The sequence below is a fragment of the Antechinus flavipes genome, chromosome 4 (assembly GCF_016432865.1).
Source record: "Antechinus flavipes isolate AdamAnt ecotype Samford, QLD, Australia chromosome 4, AdamAnt_v2, whole genome shotgun sequence".
Taxonomy (NCBI): Eukaryota; Metazoa; Chordata; class Mammalia; order Dasyuromorphia; family Dasyuridae; genus Antechinus; species Antechinus flavipes.
In genome coordinates this window covers 370,826,505-370,848,535 of record NC_067401.1, presented here as the reverse complement: position 1 = coordinate 370,848,535, position 22,031 = coordinate 370,826,505, and the positions used below count along the sequence as shown (strand labels likewise).

The window sequence follows — 22,031 nt, the reverse complement described above, 5'->3', positions numbered from 1 at the left end:
ATTCTGATTTCCCCACATGTTCTATCACTCCAGGACAATTTTCTTGGGTTATTTCTTGCATTATTGTGTCAAGGTTCCTTTTTTGGTTACAAGTTTCAGGCAGTCCAATTATTCTTATATTTTTCTGATTGATCTGTTTTCCAGATCTGTTGTTTTTCCTTATGTTTCACATTCTGTTCTGTTTTTTCATTCTTTATAATCTGTTTTGTTATTTCTTTGTCTCTTATAACTTCACTGGCTTCCCTTTGCCCAATTATAATTTTCAAAAAATTATTTTCATCTTTGTGAGACTGTATGTTCTTTTCTGTTAACTTTTTAAAAAATTAATCTTCTTGTTTTTCTTAGATAGTTTTTATTGTTATTTTTTATATTTTTTCTTCAATGTATCTGATTTGATTTTTAAATTCTTTTTTGAGTTCTATAAATTAACTCTTGAGGAGGGAATTATTTCATGTTACTCTCTGGAGTAGAAGCTTTTTTTTACTTCAGTGTTCTTGTCTGAAGATGAACCCTGGTTTTTCCTGTTCCCATAGTAAGTTTCTATGGGTGGGGTTCCCTCCCTCCTTCCTTCCCTCCCTTGCTCTTTTCCTCCTTCCTTCCCTCCTTCCTTTCTTCCTTCCTTCCTTCCTTCACCCCTTCCCTTCCTCCTTCTTTCCTCCCTCTCTTCTTTCTTCCTTTTCTTCTTCCCTCCCTTCCTCCCTCTTATGGGTATGCTGGTTCCTTGTCCCCCAGATTCCCATCTCTGCAGCACAGCTGGATCTGGAGTTCCTAATCAGTCCAGTTTCCCTCAGTTTGCCCCTACTCAGACCCTGACTCCTCAAGCAATCCAGGGGGTAAAAGTTTCTGTAGTTCTGCTGAGGCTCCAGCCAAAATTTTACCTACCTAGTCCCAGGACTCCCCATCTGTTGTTTTTGCAGAGCTAGCCTGGAAATTTTTGTATTTCATATAGATTAATCCCCAATCTGCGGTCTTTCTTCAGATCTTCTTGAGTTGTACCTGGAGGACCCCTGTTCTGCCTCCAGTCTTCTTGATCTTTCACCAGTCTTATGTTTGCTCTGAGGCACAAATTTGTTCTGTTTGTAGGTGAAATCTGTAGAGCTTGAAATTTACCAGCCTACTCTGTCATCTTCTCAGAATCGTAGATAGCAATTCTTTTTGTTTGAGCCAGAAACTCTTAGGGTTATCCCCTCCCAGATTAATTTTTTTTTTTTGACTAGGTAAAAGAAGCTATTTGGTGCTTCATTTCTTAACTAACCTTAATCACTGATTGGGTGTTGCCTCAGACAAACTGAGGTCTGGGAAAGACCTTAACTTAAAAAGGCCATTTCCAGTTGTCTTAATCTGTATCAAGGAGGGAGTGAGGTTGGTGACTTTGCACAACTCTGCCTCACTTAAATCCAATTCACTTGCAAGTAAAGAGGTCACTTTCCTGATGAGTCTTCAAGAATCCCTCCAAAAGTCCTTCCCTTATCCTATTCTCTCATCCTCCTATTATTATTATTTTTTCAGGGAAAAATTTTTATATAACAACTTTTTATTGACAGAACCCATGCCAGGGTAATTTTTTTACAACATTATCCCTTGCACTCACTTCTGTTCCGATTTTTCCCCTCCCTCCCTCCACCCCCTCCCCTAGATGGCAAGCAGTCCTATATATGTTAAATATATGGCAGTATATCCTAGATACAATATATGTATGCAGAACCGAACAGTTCTCTTGTTGCACAGGGAGAATTGGTAGAAGGTAAAAATAACCTGGGAAGAAAAACAAAAAAGCAAACAGTTTACATTCATTTCCCAGTGTTCTTTCTTTGGGTGTAGCTGCTTCTATCCATCCTTGATCAATTGAAACTGAGTTAGGTCTCTTTGCCAAAGAAATCCACTTCCATCAGAATACATCCTCACACAGTATCGTTATTGAAGTATATAATGATCTCCTGGTGCTGCTCATTTCACTTAGCATCAGTTCATGTAAGTCTCTCCAAGCCTCTCTGTATTCATCCTGCTGGTCATTTCTTACAGAACAATAATATTCCATAACATTCATATACCACATTTTACCCAGCCATTCTCCAATTGATGGGCATCCATTCAATTTCCAGTTTCTAGCCACTACAAACAGGGCTGCGACAAACATTTTGGCACATACAGGTCCCTTTCCCTTCTTTAGTATTTCTTTGGGATATAAGCCCAGAAGTAACACTGCTGGATCAAAGGGTATGCACAGTTTGGTAACTTTGGGGGCATAATTCCAGATTGTTCTCTAGAATGGTTGGATTCGTTCACAACTCCATCAACAATGCATTAGTGTCCCAGTTTTCCCGCATCCCCTCCAACATTCATCATTATTTTTTCCTGTCATCTTAGCCAATCTGAATGTGTAGTGGTATCTCAGAGTTGTCTTAATTTGCATTTCTCTGATCGATTGTGATTTGGAACACTCCTATGAGTGGAGATAGTTTCGATTTCATCCTCTGAAAATTGTATGTTCATATCCTTTGACCATTTATCAATTGGAGAATGGCTTGATTTCTTATAAATTAGAGTTAATTCTCTATATATTTTGGAAATGAGGCCTTTATCAGAATCTTTAAGTGTGAAGATGTTTTCCCAGTTTGTTGCTTCCCTTCTAATCTTGTTTGCATTAGTTTTGTTTGTAGAAAGGCTTTTTAATTTGATGTAATCAAAATTTTCTATTTTGTGATCAATAATGGTCTCTAGTTCATCTTTGGTCACAAATTTCTTCTTCCTCCACAAGTCTGAGAGAGAAACTATCCTATGTTCCTCTAATTTATTTATAATCTCATTCTTTATGCCTAAATCATGGACCCAGTTTGATTTTATCTTGGTATACGGTATTAAGTGTGAGTCCATGGTTAATTTCTGCCATACTGATTTCCAGTTATCCCAGCACTATTATTATTTTTTAAAATAAATTTTCTTACTCTTCTAGATGTATGTTTTTCCCTCTTTAATCCAATTCTGGTTAGAATAAGATTCCAGCACAACCAGTAGAATCCTACTTCCACTTCTGCAGGAACAATTTTTTTATTCAAATCTTGTTTGTATGAGATAATTGCTCCATATACCTCTCCCTATCCAATTTTATTTTTTAGAATTATCCCATTGTATTCAACTCAACTCCAGGTCTTTTATCTATATATGCTTTTTTAAACTACTCAAGTAATGTTAACATAGCTGAGTATAGATAATGTTTTCCCATATAAGAAGTAAAAACTTTGACTATTTTGAATCCCTTTAATTGGTCTTTAATGTTTCCCTTAGTTTCTCCTGGATCCATTTGAGTTTTGGGCTTTTTATCACAAGTCCATTTTGGAGGTGGGATGTGGCAGTATCATTCAGGATTATATTTGATTGTATTGCTAGATGAATTATTTGCTGTAGTACACAAAAATGATATTTATATTATTCATTATATCCTTTGACATTTTACATGTGTACTTTTGCTTATGTTTTGTTGCTTGTGTTTAAATCCACTTCTTAGTTAATTTATTGCTACAGAATTGAATTTTTAAAAATCCACTCTGCATGTATCCTCCCACTTTTTTTTTTTCATGTTTATATCTCTAATATCATGGCAGATGATATGCTCACCTAATTATACTTTAAAATAACTTTATCTAGGCATTCCTTGTTTCAGTCCCTTGTTTAGTGTAATATAAACAGCATTTCCAGCTCTTCTTCTAATTCTTCGTGTGTTTGGAGCAAATCATTTGATTCCTTTGGGCATCGTTGTTTTCTTTCTTAAAGTTAGGGCCTTGGATTAGATGACTTCCAAGGTCTTTTTCTAGTTAAAAAACAAATACTTATTTATGAATTAGTTAGTTTCTCTACTAATACAGGAGAACCATCTAATGAAATAAGTTGGAAACTATAGACTGCAATGCAAAGATATATTTTCCAGGTTCTAATACTGTCCATTGGGAAAAATAAACATTCTGGTAAAGTTAAACTTTGCTAATTTTGAAAAATTGAATTTTAAGTGGCAATTTTATTATTTTTATGTATCTATAACGTCTTAAGGTTAACATCACCTATTCAATATTATTAGTCAACCTGTAGTAATTAACACAATTAGCAAATAGCATGTATATATGTTTATATATGTGAGATATTTGTAGAAGTCCTTAACATGTGTAATATTTCTTTGTAGTTTTGTATTTCTCATTTGTTTTAGCAAATTTTCCTTTTTTCCTTTTTCCTCTATAGCTTACAAAGATATTTCAACTGGAACTCATTGAATACCAAATAGATAATTTTGATTAGTTTTTGTACCAACAAAACTAATGTAGACAAGATTAGAAGGGAAGCAATGAATTGGGAAAACATTTTTATATTTAAGGGTTCTAATAAAAGCCTCATTTCTAAAATATATAGAAAATTGACTTAAATTTATAAGAATTCAAGCCATTCTCCAGTTGATAAATGGTCAAAAAGATAAGAACATACAATTTTCAGATGAAGAAATTGAAACCATTTCTAGTCACATGAAAAAGTGCTCTAAATCACTCTTGATCAGTGAAATGCAAATTAAGACAACCTTGAGATACCACTATACACCTTTCAGATTGGCTAAGATGACAGGAAAAGATAATGAGGAATGTTGGAGGGGGTGTGGGAAAACTGGGACACGAATACTTTGTTAATGGAATTGTGAATGGATCCAGCGATTTTGGAGAGCAATTTGGAACTATGCTAAAAAAGTTATCAAACTGTGCATACTCTTTGATCCAGCAGTGTTTCTACTGGGCTTATATCCCAGAGAGATTTTAAAAGAGGGAAAGGGACCCACATGGGAAAAAAAAAATGTTTGTGGTGGCAAGAAATTGGAAACTGAGTGGATACCCATCAGTTGGAGAATGGCTGAATAAGTTATGGTATATGAATGCTATGGAATATTATTGTTCTATAAGAAATTATCAGCAGAATGATTTTAGAGAGACCATGAACTGTTGCTGAAGTGAGCAGAACCAGGAAATCATTGTACACAGCAACAACAAGATTATATGATAATCAATTCTGATGAGCGTGGCTCTTTCCTCCAACAGTGAGATGATTGAGGCCAGTTCCAATATTCCTGTGATGAGAAAAGTCATCTACACCCAAAGAGAGGACTGTGGGAACCGAGTGTGCACCACCACATAGCATTTTTACTCTTTTTGTGTTTGCTTGCATTTTCTTTTCTTTTCTCAGTTTTTTTTTTCCTTCTTGATCCGATTTTTCTTTTGCAGCAAGATAATTGTCTAAATATGTATACCTATTAAAAACAGATCAGAAAAAAGAAAAAATAAAGAACCAAAAGTAAAAATACTATATTGTGTTCCACATTCAGTCCCCATAGTCCTCTCCCTGGATGTAGGTGGCTCTCTCTAAAATCTATTGGAATTAGCTTGATTCCCCTCATTTGAAACACAAGGTTTTGCAAGGGTCAGTGTTGAAAAATTACCATGTATATGTTTTGTAAATAAAAAGCTTTATTTAATAAAAAGAAAATTTTTAAAAGTTTAAAAAAAAAGTTCAACCCAGCTCTCCTCTCAATTGTTATACATTATTAGGGACAAAATGTGTAAGATTTTACTAAAAATTTAAGCAGAATTCATATCCTGTGGGAATTTGTAAATTAAAATAGTGAAGAAAAAGCATTATAAAAAGGTTATAGTTATGTGTTTTATGACAATTAAATGTAGGTATTTACACCTTTAATTATACATTAAACTCTGATAAAGCTTCTGGTATTAAAGTGAATAGATTCTATAAGGGTTTGGTTTAAATATTCATAAGCCAGGATTTTAAACAGAAACTTCATCTTTAATATGTTGTGCTTAGATATTGTAACTTCCATGTTACACTAGATCTTTTCTTTTTCAGAAACTAATTAATAGAAGATCATAATATTTTTAATATGAGGGCAGAATAGGGTCAGTTGTAAGATTCAGTTAATATTTTTCTAAATTCTGGTTTTTGTAGGTTTTAGTCTAACCATAATATTTTATGTTATTTTTTTGTCTGAAGAGGCAATGATTGTAAATAGAATTTTATTTTTATTTTGTATTTAACATTTTAGATAATATGATTATGTCAAAGAATTAAGAGCTTTATCTTTTTAAAAAATTTCATAATACATCTATAGCACCTAATATAGGTTATAATCTAAGTTTTGTGTTACTTATATTCATACAATTAAGTTCTAGTTGGACAGAAAAGTAATTGAATGAGATTGTAAATAGTTAAAATTATAACAGCCTTGTTTATAAAATGGAACCTAAGTCCAAGTTTGTTTTGGTTCTTTTTTTTCCCCACAGAATTAAAGAATCTTCTGGATGGCAGCAAGTGTTTACCAGTCCCTATTTGGATTGGACTATTGAACGAGTGGCTTTGAATGCAAAAGTGGTTGGAGGTCCACATGGAGACAAAGATAAGATGGTGGCTGTTGCTTCAGACAGTAGTATTATTCTATGGAGCATTCAAGATGGAGGCAGTGGTAGCGAAATAGGTAGGAAAAACATTTTCATTTTTTCTACTCCGCAGAGTTTCAAATAGCAATTCCCCATAAATTGTTTATGACCTTTTGGTCAGCCTCTTGCAAAGATGGATAAATAAAGGGTGACTATATTTAGTAAGGATAATTAGTGAAATGCTCAATCCCAAAGCAAGCTGATGGTTTTGATGAATAGATATTTTAAAACTTAAATTAAACAGAGCTTACTGGATACTAAATACATAGAAAGCATTTTTGAGACTTTCTTTAGAAAAGGTGTTTTTAGTATAGAAGATTCTGTGGGAATATCATGATATTTGCTTATCTCAGTTTTTATAAAACCTATACAAAGGAATTAGTAATTATATAATTACCTTTTAAACAAAAAGATTCAACCAATATCTCTACTGTGATAAATAATGAGAGAGACTATTCATGTTATGGAAAATTTTGTCATGATAGCACTATAGATATTAATTTTTAAAGAAACCTAAGTAATTTTGATAGTTGAAAATTTTTTTGTACTTTGAAAAGTAAATCTTGTATTTACAAAATGTGATCATTCACTAAATAAAGGTTGTCTGCTTATAACACATGAAGGAGATTTTATGACTTGCTTTGTTTGCAAAGACTGACATGGTAGCTCTGCTGTGGGATAGTCCAGTAGTAATTTGTTCATACCCTGTAAAAGAAACCATTTGTTGTTACAAATACTCTTCAGAACCTGACAACACCATCTAGAGAAAATTGCAAAGGTTGGCATATCCATGATAGAGCTATCCCAGAGGCTGAACTCCCTTCAATATTACTTATATAAGACACTGCTGTTGGATTGCTGCTATAAGCAGTATTTTACTGAGAGGGCCCCTTAAGACAGGAACCTGTCATTACTTATACCGTTGTCTTCCCTGTGGATGGCCATCAAGATCGTTGAGCCTAAGAAGGAGTGACACTTTAAATTCCGTGAGACCGTTCAGACTGTCTTCCTTGATTTCCCAGAACCTCATCCTTCTCTAGAGTAATCAATTCTAGTTGTTTCTTGGTTTTTATTATTGCCTCCTTTCATATGACCTGTGTTGCTGAATATAGTCAACTTCACATGCCCTGAAAAATTGTTTGCCATCATAATTAAAGCACTAGTTTTAAAAACCAAAACCAAAGCCAAACAAAACCATGTTACTGATTACAAGGCTAGAACGGTATGTCTTGGCTTTAATATAAAAATTTATTTCTTAATGACTGTTGGGGTATCTGCTTTTAGAAAGTTTTGTTTGTCTTTGTTGGGTGTTTTTTGTAAGTTATGAAACATTACTATTTTGTTGACATTATGTTTCTTTGTATTTAGTACAAATTGTTATCCTTCTAAAATGGCTATTTTTAGTATTGCTTAGAATTTTCAGGATATAATATATTTTTAGGGGTACTGATGATCAGTACATCAGGCCTGGAGTCAGGAAGACCTGAGTTCAAATTCGGCCTTGGACTCTAGATGTGTGACCCTGAGGTAGTCATCTAAACTCTCTTCACCACAGTTTCCCCATCTGTAAAATGAAAATGATGATAGCACTTATCCCCCTCTACAACCTCACTGCTTGTTGTCAAGATCAACTAAAATAATAATTGTGAGGGCCCTAGCAAAGTGCCCCACTCCATGGTAAGTGCTACATAAATGTTAGCTATCATTATCATCATCGTTATTATTATGATTAGCTATTTGTGCTCTACTTGCATAAATCTACTCATAGAAAGGTACATGTAAATATGAATATAGGTGTTTTTCCACACAAGCATTTTTAAAGAGTACATTGTATATTCATCGTCATCTAAGAAATAAAAAATAAGACAGTGATCTTTGTTCTCTGATGTGAACTGGACTAAGGCATGAGATAATTTTTTAAAAATTATCCACATAAGTGACAGTTAGATATCTAACACTAACACCTTTCAATATCTAAGCTTAAAATCGTAGAATATTAAATGTTAACATCTTGAATTCCCTCATTTTTGTAAATTAGAAAACTGAGTCTTTGAGAGATGAAAAGACTTGACTATGGACACATTTAATTTGAGGCAGAGTCAAGAATAAAACTTGGATGTAGTGACATTTATATTTGAGGTCCCTGTATTGAGGTTGAATTAAACATCCACTAAAAAAAAACCACATTTTTATTGTTTTAAAGAACAAAAGCAGAATAGATTTGAATCTGAGATACTCATTACAATTACTAGAAGCAAAGTCTTATAAAAGTGAAGCAAATGTTTTTCTTTTTAATATTAAAACATTTATCTATCAGCATTTAATTGGAAACTGTTTTCATAAGATTTTTTTTCTCCTCTTTTTAGGAGTATTCAGTCTTGGAGTTCCTGTAGATGCTCTCTTCTTCATTGGTAACCAGTTGGTAGCCACAAGTCATACAGGGAAAGTGGGAGTGTGGAATGCTGTTACTCAACATTGGCAGGTTAGTCTAAATCAATGTAAAGAATATCACAAAGGTCAAAGAGGGCCTAAGAACATGACAAAGATTTACAGACAATGCTCCCATTGTAGAGGCAGTATGATACAATGAAAAAAGAGATCCAGATCAAGTATACTTGTGATCTTGGGGAAGTTGTATAATATTGCTGGGCTTCAGATTTCTCATCTATAAAATGAGAGACTTGGATCACTTGGCTTCTACGATCCCTTCCAGCTTTGAATCTGTAACTTAGATTTCTGATTTGTTTAGTCTTTGTAGAAAATCCAGTCTGATTATTATTAAATATAAGACAGATGAGTGGTTTCTCTTTTGATAGCAACTGGAAACATCTTAACTCTACCTAAATATGAAAAAAATTGTTCTGGCATGTTGTAAGACAATAAAAGAAAAATAGGTTCTAAAAGAATTTTTCAAAAATATTTACTAGCATGTTTCAAAATTGGAAACAAAGTTTCTCTTACTCTCTGAGGACCTGAAAACTCTACGCCAGCTTCCTTAGGGAGAATGATAATTATACTTTAGCAATACACATTTATGTAAACTGGTAGTTTTGTTTGTTTGTTTGTTTGTTTGTTTGTGTTTTATTAGAACATATATGATTTAGGAACATATGTCTGACAACAAGGACAGATCTATTCCCACATTTCAGGTAAGATCTTAGGGAGAGTTGAGCATTCATGTAGGAAACAATCTTGTAACCCAGCCAGATTAATGTCTTTGTGGCAGAATGTAGAGATAGTGTGTAATGAAATTTAAGAGTCTGCTTTACAAATCTCAAGAGGCAGAGATGACCTAAGGCTGACTCTTCTGACTGTCACAACACTGGTTGAGTAGGTTCTGATTTGGCCCTTCAGCAACAATCCTACTCGTGAATAACATGAAGACAGTAGAAGAAAGACAGCCACTGCAGTATAGTTCTTTAGATGAGTAATAAAGACTGACCTGACATATTTGCATCAAATAAAGCATGAAGCAAAGAGACACTTTAGACATGTTTTCTCAAATCATATTGAAAGTAAGAAGTCCATTGTTACATTTTATGTGATAAAACAGTATCTATAAAACTTAAATATTGATGAAAGATTTAGAAAACTTCTGAATAAACTTTTGGGAAAATACTATTTTCTTCCCTGTTTAACCAGCTTTTTTCATATGCTATAAGAAAGGTCTCACAAAAACAAATAAAACTATTCTGCTTTGCCAACTGAGTTACTCTCATTAAACTGCTTAAAATATGTGAACTATTTACTAAAGTTTATGGTTAAATAACCCCCTTTTATGAAATTTCTGTTACAGTAACACTATATTTCCTGATTGATTTAAGCTATAAATTTGGCTTTGAGTAGGCAAAATACACAAAATTCATATATTACAAGTTTATACTTAGATAAAAACAAACCTAATTTAGTAGGTTAAATTCTGGTGGTTTATTAGATATTTGAATTTTTTTCTAAACAGTTCCCAGAGTTAGCGTGTCTATAGCATAAGATCTTATTTATCATAAAGTATTTTTAAACTATTACCAATGGTGCAATTGAATAATAATAGCTAGCATTAACACAATACCTTATGGTTTTCAAAGTTCTTTGCCTTTATTATCTTACATAGATTTAATCTTAACCATTTTTATTATTTTATTGAATATTTTAATATTATTGAATTATTTATAATAATATCCCCATTTTATAGGTGAGAAAATTATAGCTTTTCAAATGGGATCTATATCCACGTCTGTCTCATTCCAGATCTAGTACTCTTTTCACTATATCATACAACAAATATTTTTAACTTGTTTCCAGATACAAATCATTAAAATAAATCTAAGTTTTATAGTTAGTTATATAGATGGATAAGTAGATAGATAGATACTAATATAGGCAGTAATATTACCTAATAAAGGGAATCTGGAACTTGTATTATTCACAGTTGAATTGGTTTAACCTTCTAAACTTTTTATCTTTCAAAATATAACATAGTTGACCATAAATATTTAAGCAAGTAACCAATCCATGTATCAACCTACTTTGAAAAAGGCCTCATAAAGTATATAGTTAAGACTAAAAGTGTAGCTGGTGACCACTTGAGTAGAATAAACCTAGAGAACAACAACAAAAATCTTTCACAAGTTTCAGTGTGGATTAAAAAAAACACATGATAAATGATTGAAATTATTTTCATTGAAGCTTGATTCATTCTTAAAAAACAAATATGGTTCTGAAAATCATTGGAATAATTAAGCAGTATTATCAAGTAATAAGTGATTATTTTCAACCGTTTCTCTTTGCTAAAACAATAAGTTAATATTTAAACAACATTTTTCCTCTAATACAAATTATAGAGGTAGGAGCTTTAAATGTTCTTGGAAAATATTAGACAAGTGACTAAAGTCAAATATAAAGTTAACCGATCTGTGCACCCATAACAGAGATTGTCATTGTGCAGGCTTGAAAATTTTGATTAGTAGATTTCTGTCCTTTTTTTTTTTTTTTTTTTTCTAGAATTGTGTGGCATGGAATAAAGCTTATCTTAAGTGTTATTTTGAAGCTTCTTTTCTTTAGCTAAGGATAGTCTATCTGAGCATATCTTCTTGAACAATTTATCTCAATTTCTGGATTTACCACATTGTTGGCTATTAAAGGAAGTAAATTTCTTAATTGAATGTTGTCATAAATGAATTACAGTTGTAATGAATATCTCATAATAATCTTGCTGCATTAGGTTCAAGATGTTGTTCCTATTACAAGTTATGATACTGCTGGATCATTCCTACTGTTGGGTTGTAACAATGGGTCCATATATTATATAGGTAAGTATGTAAATCATACCTAAAAGAAAGTAGTTCTAGTTAACATTTTATTGAACAAAAACAGTCAAATGTGCTTTCTTTCCTTTTTTTTTTTTTTTTTTTTTTTGTCATTTAAAATGGTTTCTTTTTGTAGATATGCAGAAATTCCCTTTGAGAATGAAAGACAATGACCTTCTTGTAACTGAACTTTATCATGATCCTTCAAATGATGCTATTACTGCTTTGAGTGTCTACCTCACACCTAAAACAAGTTAGTACATGGGAGAATAGTTGTAATTTCTTGAAGTTCGTGTTGGATACTTAAAGAATATATTTTATTCACAGTTATTTATTTACTACTAGATAAGAATTAGTTGGTTGTTTTGTAGGGAACCACAGTTAAGAGAATTTGTTGAATATTAAGAATTTTAAATCACCTTGATGTTTATACAAAACTCAAACATAACTAGTCTAGAACTGATCTGGGAAATCAGAAATATTACTGAATATGGATCCATCTTTAAAATTTGCATTAGAGAGTAAGTGAAAGTATAAACTTTAACATTACTAAATGGATGTTATGAAAAGAGACAGATTATTTGAAAATGTATATTCTTTAATATTTATTAGTTTCTCTCACCAAGATTGAATTATTGGATAAATGTTTTAATTTATTAAGGACCTTGTAGAGTGGGGTAGAAAAAAAATCAGTTAAAGTGTTTGATGTTTATCTGTAATCAAAGAAACATTAGTAAACAGATGTTAATGTGCCCCCAGGGAGCTTCACAGTAGGTTTAAATCTATTATTAATAAGGTAGTATTGTTTTACACAATTCATTAGGAAAACATGTCGTTTTGAAATATCAAAAGAACAACTATTTCGGTGTTTGCTCACAGAACGTCTATAGACAAAAATTAGACTAAGATCAGATTAATTATTGTCCTCTTATTGTAATGGTAGATTTTAACATCTTTATTGTTATGATTCAATTGGCTTTTTTTAGGTGTCAGTGGTAATTGGATTGAAATTGCCTATGGTACAAGTTCTGGAGCTGTAAGAGTAATTGTACAACACCCAGAAACAGTTGGCTCAGGCCCTCAGCTATTCCAGACATTCACAGTTCATCGAAGTCCTGTTACAAAGATCATGCTCTCAGAAAAACACCTTGTTTCAGGTACAATGAATTTTTAAGTACTTACCATATTTTCTACTTTGTTTAAAGATTAGTCTGTGACTTCTATGTCATGAAGAGAGGACTCCTGTTTATAGAAAAAATAAGCATTTTATGTATATATAAAAGGAAAGAATGCTAAAAGAAATAATAGCATCAGGTTTGTTAATCATTTCTAGATTTTTAGTCTGGTTCTGATAATATCAATAAAATTTTAAATTTAGTATCTGTGTTATCCTTTAATTTCTGCTTGTTATCTCTTCTACTCTTAGTTCCTTTATCATATTTCATTTCTAAACATTTATCACAACTTTTGTGGGGAAAAAAAGATAATGGAACCTACTCACAGCATGCATTTTTCTTAGCTATTGTTCCTCTGCAAAAATAGAAACTTAAATACTGGGGAATGTTTTGTAGTCAATAGTGATCTCTAGTTCTTCTTTGGTCATAAATTCTTCCCTCTTCCACAGGGCTGAGAGGTAAACTATCCTCTGCTCTTCCAATTATTTATAATCTCATTCTTTATGCTTAGGTCATGAACCCATTTTGACCTTATCTTGGTGTACAGTGTTAAGTGTGGATCAATGCCTAGTTTCTGCCATACTAATTTCCAATTTTCCCAGCAATTTTTGTCAAATAATGTGTTCTTATCCCAAAAACTGGGGTCTTTGGGTTTGTCAAACACTATATTATTAAAGTTATTAGCTGTTTTGTCCTTTGAACTAACCTATTCCATTGATCAACTAGTCTATTTCTTAGCCAATACCAGATGGTTTTAGTAACTGCTGCTTTATAATATAATTTTAGATCTGGTACAGCTAGGCCTCCTTCATTTGTTTTGTTTTTTTTTCATCAATTCCCTTGAAATTCTTGATCTTTTGTTTTTCCATATGAACTTTGTTCTTATTTTTCCAGGTCATTAAAATAAATTTTTGGAAGTCTGGTATAGCACTAAATAAATAGATTAGTTTAGGTAGTATTGTCATCTTTATTATATTTGCTCGTCCAGTCCAAGAGCATTTAATATTTTTCCAGTTGGTTAAATCAGACTTAATTTGTGTAAAAAGTGTTTTGTAGTTCTGCTCATTAAGTTTCTTATTTTCCCTTGGCAGATAGGTTCCTAAATATTTTATACAATCAGTTGTTACTTTAAATGGAATTTCTCTTTGTAACTTTAACTATTGGGTTTTGTTAGTGATGTGTAAGAATGCTGATGACTTATGTGTGTTTATTTTGTATCCTGCAACTTTGCTAAAGGTGTGGATTGTTTCTAATAACTTTTTAGTAGAATCTCTGGGGTTCTCTAAGATCCCATCATATCATCAGCAAAGAGTGATAATTTGGTTTCCTGCCTATTCTTATTCCTTTAATCTCTTTCTCAACTCTTATTGCCAAAGCTAGCTTTTCTAATACAATATTAAATAGTAACGGTGGTAGTGGGCAACCTTGTTTCACTCCTGATCTTATTGGGAATGGTTGCAATTTGTCCCAGTTACATATGATGCTTACTGCTGGTAAACATATTTTTAAAGATTATATTTTCATTAAGTTAAGGTATTTTGGTAGATTTATGTTTTGGAATCTGTCAAACACTGGACTACTACTTTAAATACCTTTATTTTTTGTTTATCTAATCTGTTCCACTGAGCTACTTCTGTATTTTTTAACCATCATGCCAAAGTTTTAGTATTTAATTAAACTTTAAATATTTAATATTTAGCCATTACCCAAAAGCTCTTTCTTTTGTGGATGATGAACTGAGCAAACAAGGTTAAAGGCAGCAAACTGTATTATAAAGCTTTTGGGTAATATCTTGGTAATTTGATTAGGATAGCATATAGACTATAAATTAATTTGTTGTGTTGTTATTTTTATTATATTGACATCACCCAACTATGAGTAATCTATGATCTCCAGTTATTTGTTTTCTACTCTTTTGTAATGAGTAGTTGTGTTTATATAAATCTTGTGTCTAATAAATTAACATTAAGATATTTTATTAATTTTGTATTATTTTGAATTTTACTTATTCTCTCACCCTCCCCCCATTTTTGTTTTTTCTTTTTAATATATAATAGACATGCTGATGAATTCCGTGAGTTTGCTGAAGCTATTAAACATTTCATTCAGTTTCTTTGCTATTTTTTTGGTTTTCCAAATAGGCCATCACAATTTGTGGTCTATTTAATATTTGTTGATGTCTTTATCTTGTCTTTCAGTACTTCAGTTATTTATAGGAAATTGCCACATAATTGATGGAAATATTGATGGAATTATTTTTTTATGTTTTTATTTTATTTTTAATTTTTTTTTTCTTTAATAGTTTGTGCTGATAATAATCATGTACGGACATGGACAGTAACACGATTCCGAGGAATGATTTCCACGCAACCAGGTTCTACTCCTTTAGCATCATTTAAGATACTGTCTTTGGAAGAGACAGAGAGTCATGGTAGTTATTCTTCTGGAAATGATATAGGTAAGTAAAATCTTTCAAAGTTAATGTTAAGTAAGTATGAAAAATACAAAATAGATTGTGGTGACTTTGAGGGAAAAAGTATAGCACCAATTTTTTGTTGTTGTTGTTGGAGTTAGAACAGTCTTCAGAAGCCATCCAAATGAAGCCCCCTTCTGAAAAACACTCTTCTCTACAATATTTTATCAAAAAATCATTTTTCCCTTGAAGACCTCTTCAGGGGAGGGTGAGGGGAAACCACTGCTTTCTGAAGAAGACCATTCTGCTTTTGAAGAGCTCTAAATGTTATGAAGTAGTTTCTTAAAACTAGCTAAACTCTTTTAGCACTTTGAAATTTTCTCCTTAATTCTGCTTTCTGTGCCAAGCAAAATGGATGATATTTTTAAGCGGTAGTCCTGTAAATCAAGATAGTTGACCAACATTTATTAAGTACCTACAATGTATCAGGCACTAATTAAGCATTGAGGATGCAAAGGATAACAAATATACAGTCCTTGTAGCTCAAAGAATTTTCAGTGTAATGGGGTAGACATGCAAACAGTTATGTACAAACAGGATATATAGGGAATTTGGAGATAGTCTCAGTGGGAAGGCACTAAAATGAAGGGGATTGGGAAAGGATTCTTGTAGTAGTTGGAATTTTAGCTGAGGCTTAAGGAAGCCAGGAAAACTAAAAGGTAGAGATGAAGGAGAGAGTTCTGGTTGTGGACGGCAATGAAAATGTTCAGAATCTGGAGATGGAGTGCTATGTGCAAGAGCATGTAATTGTTACTGGATCACAGATTACATGGGAGAGGAAAGGTTAGGGAAAGGCAGGAAGGAGCCAACTCAGAACTCCTTATTCTAGAAATCTGCCACCCTTAACCTTCCCTAGTAGCTGAGATTACAAGTGTTGCACAGGCATGCACCATGTGCACCATCACACCTGGCTGACATATATACATATATATGTATGTATGATTGCATATATATATACATATAAGTTTTTTCCAGAAATGTCAAATTTTCTAGCTTTTAGTTTTCAGACTTCTTTTTTGAGTACTGTGATGTTTACCTTTATCTAGTTCTGTGGTACTGCTTCCAATTTTTATCTCCTTTAAGATGTCACTAGGAATGGCCTCACAATTATATTTGCTATATATCCTTCCTTCCTAACTTCCTCCTTCCTGCCTTCTTGAATTTTCCTCCTTTCTTCCTCCCATCTTTCCTCCCCTTTCCCTCGTCTTCCACTCCTTTTTTTTTTCCTTCCTTGCCCCATGTAACTCTTACTCTTAGAAGTCAAGTTTAGGAAGCAAAATTTAAATTAGTTAAGTAGGAGCATTATTTAAAACTAGACTATCTCAGAATGTGACCTTCATTTTAAACACTGAAGTGATCAAGTTAAGTATTTTTAAATTTGGCACAATTTGCTTTTCCATTGCTAATTTAATTAACTTAATGAATAGAACATTGTAAGTTAAAAGGCAGCTCATCTGTTTTTATGTGCTAAAATTCTTTACAAAGCCATTGATACTATAAGCCATTTGAAGACGGCATAGCATGTCTCTGTTACTCTGGCAGCCGATTTTAACAGGAGGTATATAAAGTTACTGTGATTTGTCTCTCTATACTCACACATTTCACGGTAATAGTTATGTTGTTTTCTCCAAGGACCCATTTATGAGAATCTGCTCTCTATATGCAGTTGTTCCCTACTATACTTACAAAAGTTCTATAGGACCTATTGGCTAACTAATGTACCTTTGTGATCGTTTTTTAATACATGTAGAAATTCTGGCAATGATAAAAGATAAGAAAGAATACATTAGAATTGATTTTCATGAGATTTTTGGATTTTTGTCTTTCAAAATATACTTTGGATGTTAAGGTTTCAAAATGATTATCTTTTAAAATATTAAACCAACAATTACTTTAAATAATTTATTCCAATTAAAAAGATTTATTAATTGCCTACTGTGTGCAAGGCACTATTCTATTTCAAACTATTCTGAAAAGTCTAGTTCTCTGGGTTTTTTAACATGGGAAGAAATATCTACTTTAAAAAAATAAACATCCCCAACAGTGTCATTTTATAACATTTACTCTTGCACTCTCCTGTTTAAAGCTATTCTGAAAACTTAAATTGTTTAGACCACAAGATTTTGTGGTCTAAAATTTGGAAATTTTCTTGATGGGGTAATGGGAAGCAGGTGAAGCAAAGGTATGTATAGCCTCCTCACAGTAATCTAAAGACATTTCATAAAAATGAAGATTAAAATGTCATTAGTTTTATACCAGAAAATTGTAATCTGGTCTTTATAGTTTGTAATGTGATTTGATTAAACGTGTTTCTTAGGTTAAGGCTTCAGGTTATTTGTTACTATGTTGTCTTTTTTCTTTTTGGCTTGAAATTTACTGGGTATATCTCTTAATATTTAGGACACAATTCTAACAATTAAATAAACAGAGCATGATCTCAAATATCACAGTGATAAGCAAATGAAATGTTTTTTATCAATCACATTTTCTGCTTAGTTCAGGTTCAACTTAAAACATTTTTCGTTTCAACTGATTTTAGAATATTTAATTGCCCCACCTTTTAATAATTACAGCAGTAGTAAATAGGATTGAATATTTCTTTTATAATTGAAAATGTATTCCAGAGTCTCTCAGTCATATACAATGTTTAATAAACAGTATTGTTGATATAAAAGACATAGGAAATTGGACAAGCTGTCTTGACTACCATTAAAAAAAAATTAGTAATCATAGGATTTTCCATAAAGATTATCTGATTAAGATAAGTTGCAGATATAGACTTGTTTTCTTAAGATTTGGATCTTCAAAATTATAACACAATAGAAAAAGTTTGGTTTTTATATGGGTTCTGGTTAATCATTATATGTATTATAATGTATTATATCTTGATGATCATTTGACTGTCTTAGAGTTTTTTAAAGTTGGCATAGATTTTATGTCCATACATGTTGTTATGGAGAAAAGAAAGAGAGTGGTATAAAGGTAAGAACTCTGTTATGAGTATTGGGAACTCTCGGTTGAAGATCTCGTCTTCCCATTGAAATATAGTGTTTTCTGTAAAGTCATAATCTTGGCCTATTCAGGACTTGTTCTTTTATGTTTGATGAAGTTGCAACATTGCAAAAAGTAAGTTCTTCAACCTTAATAGACATTGATTAGATGTCGTCAGGTTTCTAACACCATTACATATGTTGTTGATGATAAACTATAGTATATAAACTCTGAGAAACTTGGGTTCTCTGTTGGGTAAAGGGGAAGAAAGAAAAGTAAAATGAAATTTGACTATTAAAAGTATCAATAATAGAATAAAAAAATATAGTGGATAGAGACGAAGCCTGGAAATCAGGAAGAGTTAGGTTCATATCCTACCTCTGATCCACCCTAAGCTGTGTCATTCTGGACAATTCACTTAGAGGTTACTCTGTGTTCCAAGTAATACTTTACGAATATAAATGACAGAGAAGATGCCAATTTGCAAAGGAGTTTTCTTACAAAGATTATCAATATCAATAAAAAACTCCATAAGAGCCACATCAACTTTCAAAAATTCCAAGTTTATCAAGTGATTATAAAGCTATAATATAACTATGATTAACTAGAAGCTATCCAATAAAACTATAAGTAGAATTCTTATATAGCTGAAATGCTTAATCGGTGGATTTTTCAATTTTGGAGAAATGTCTCTCTTCCCCCTCCTTCCCCCCAAGTGCTAATGATTATTTCAAGTTAAAATAAATTATACTTGTTTTAACTTAATTCTTTGGGCATATTTTCATGTTTTGTTTTGTTTTGTTTTTAATAATTTTGTAGGACCTTTTGGAGAGAGAGATGATCAACAAGTATTTATCCAAAAAGTCGTTCCTATCACAAACAAACTCTTTGTAAGATTGTCATCTACTGGAAAAAGGTAATTTTCTTAAGTAAGAAATCAAACATTCAGGAACAGTCTTTAAATCTTTTGAGATATCTAATACAAAGAAAAATATGATTATACTGTAATCATAACTTCTCAGTATATATTTCTTTCCCCCAATCTGGAGAGAGCCATCCCTTATTATTTAAAAAAACAACAATCAAAAAAAAAATGAATAGAAAAGAAAGAGGAAATTAAAAGGTAGTTAAGCAAAATTAACCAGTACATCTTAGGAGTGAGATAGTATATAGCAGTATTCCATATAATTTTTATAATGCAAAGAAAGAATGAAGGTGCATTCTCACCTTTCTTCTTCTTGGCCAAGCTTGGTGATTGTAATTAGACAATATTCTGCTGCAGTTTTTGTTTTGGTTTGTTTTTTGTTACTGTTTCTTCTGTTCTTCTCTTTCTTCCACATTTAAGTCATTTAACTTTATTGTTTTTCTAATTCTGTTTGTTTTACTTTTATCTAATTTTATGTAAGTTCTCATTTTTCTCTATAGTCATAATATTTATAGTTTCTCATACTAATGTTCTGTTATATTCAGGTACCTGCCATTTTATAGTCAATAGAAATCCACTTTTGTTCATTTTTTTGTTATGTCAAAAAGTGTTGATATTCATATGTTATTGTATATGGAACTCTTCTCGGTATTTCTTACCTATTGGTGTTTATATCTAGGAGTAGCATATATTTGAGTCAAAGAATTAAAAATGACCTATAACTGAATAGCTTTCAGAATGTTTGGACCATTCACAGTTTTATAGAGAATGTATTTGTGGTCTCCTCTTTCTATAGTCATTTCAGAATTTACTCTTCCCATTTTAAATTGTCTTAGCTAGTTTGCAAGGTACAAGGTAAAATTTCAGTTTTTAAATTTTGCATTGCTCTTATTTTTAGTGATTTGAAACAATCTTCATATGGTCATTAATACCTTTAAATTTTTTTTGAGAACTCTGTTAATTTTTGTTAGTGACATTCCATGAAGGTTTTACATATTTGGACTGATTATTTTTTATCTTGAATATCTGACACTTATTAGATATATGGTGACAAAAGCTTTCAGTTTTTATTTGAGCAAAATATATTTTATCTTTTGTGAAAGCCTTTATTCCTTGTTTCATCACAGACATGGTAGTGAAAGTTATTGCATTTGATTGTCTTTTTATTTTTGTTTTATCCTGTATGTGACTTTAAAATATATATACACACAACCTTCTTGATTGTGACATATCTTGAAGGTGTTTATCTAAACATAATTGCTGCCAGTTTTTTTTTTTTTTTTAAATTTTCCCAGCAGTTCTTGTCTAGGAGGGAGTTCTCCTGCAGGTAATTTGTGTTCTTGGATATAACAAAACACTGTATTTTTTAAAGTTTGTTTTTGATTTTTTCCTTATTGGGTTGATATAGTAGTTTTTGATGGTTAAATAATGTCATATAATTATCTTATCGCCTTATTTACCACTTTTTGTATTATTCCACTTGAAAGTCTAGAATTTTTGTTCCTCCTATAATAGATATTATCTGGTTTAGTTTTATAAAAGTATCTCCTTAATAGTTTGACCAGTCCAACACTATATCTGTAAATTAATTTGGGTAGCATTATAATTTTTATTCCATTGCTAATGCCCAGCCCAGTAATAATAATACATTACTCCCACTTCATACACTCTGTGATCCAGATTTGCCCCCTTCCTTGTTTCCAGCATGACAATCACTATTTCTCCCATCTCCATGCTTTGCCCTTGCACTCTTTTGTGTCAGGAATTCTTATCTTCCTCATCCTTATCTCTTGCAATCCCTGATTTCCTACCAAGATTAAACTCAAAGCTCTATCTCCTGTAAAGAGGTACCTTTCCAATTACCATTTTTTTTGGGTAATTTTACAAATTGTAAGTTCCTTGTTATAGTGACTCATAGATATTTTATGCATTTTATAGTTCTTTTGAGTTTTTGTATTGAATTGCTACTTTATATCAAGCTAGAGATAAAAAGACAAGCAAAATATTTTCTGCCCTTAATGAGTTTACATTCTAGTAAGTAAAGTAAAAATTACTTGCAAATAGATAACACTATAGTGATCCTTTGGGCTATACTTCTCAACCCTTTTCTAACTTGTATCTACAAGTATGTTTCCTGCCATTGGAAAATAACCACCCTAGATTCCAAGGTATTCTGTGAGCCTTACTTTTAAATCTATTTCCCATTAAAGTTAAAGATCTCACTTATTTGTTTGCATATTATTGGATAGTAAGAGAAAACTGTTGGTTTTATTTGCTAGAGTACCATAAAAAGAAGATTTACATAAGAGCATTCCCCAATATATATATCATCAAGAAAATACAAATGAGGAAAATATTTCTTGTGTTACAGGGTCTTTGATGTTTTCTCAAGATACTTTCACTCTGCTCCTTACTGGGTGATATCTCTGGACTGGGCATATCATTCTGTTGCAAAGCTGTCTTTTTACAGCTTCTAGCTCATCATCAGCTTAAGTTTTTCATTGTTCATTTGTTAATTTTTTTAGAAAGAAATCAAATATTTACTTAAAACCAACAGACATTCATGGTCTAGCACTCCCTGGGTCCCATTCCCTCATTTTTAGAGACTTACTGAAACTCTCTACAACTGGGGTAAGTCCATCATCAGTGTCAGTCCTCACCTATAGTCTTTAACTCTTTTGTGAGTGG

The 22,031-nt window shown here is 32.0% G+C and overlaps 1 protein-coding gene across 1 annotated transcript in view; it reads left to right on the top strand.

The window, feature by feature from the left end:
• KCTD3 (potassium channel tetramerization domain containing 3) overlaps nucleotides 1-22,031 on the top strand; it is a 71,032-nt gene that overhangs the window by 35,505 nt on the left and 13,496 nt on the right. The window contains exons 9-15 of the mRNA XM_051998301.1: nucleotides 6,324-6,514; nucleotides 8,843-8,958; nucleotides 11,695-11,782; nucleotides 11,916-12,032; nucleotides 12,766-12,936; nucleotides 15,257-15,412; nucleotides 19,238-19,334. Coding sequence (XP_051854261.1) covers nucleotides 6,324-6,514; nucleotides 8,843-8,958; nucleotides 11,695-11,782; nucleotides 11,916-12,032; nucleotides 12,766-12,936; nucleotides 15,257-15,412; nucleotides 19,238-19,334 — 936 coding nt within the window. The remainder of the gene's footprint in view (nucleotides 1-6,323; nucleotides 6,515-8,842; nucleotides 8,959-11,694; nucleotides 11,783-11,915; nucleotides 12,033-12,765; nucleotides 12,937-15,256; nucleotides 15,413-19,237; nucleotides 19,335-22,031) is intronic.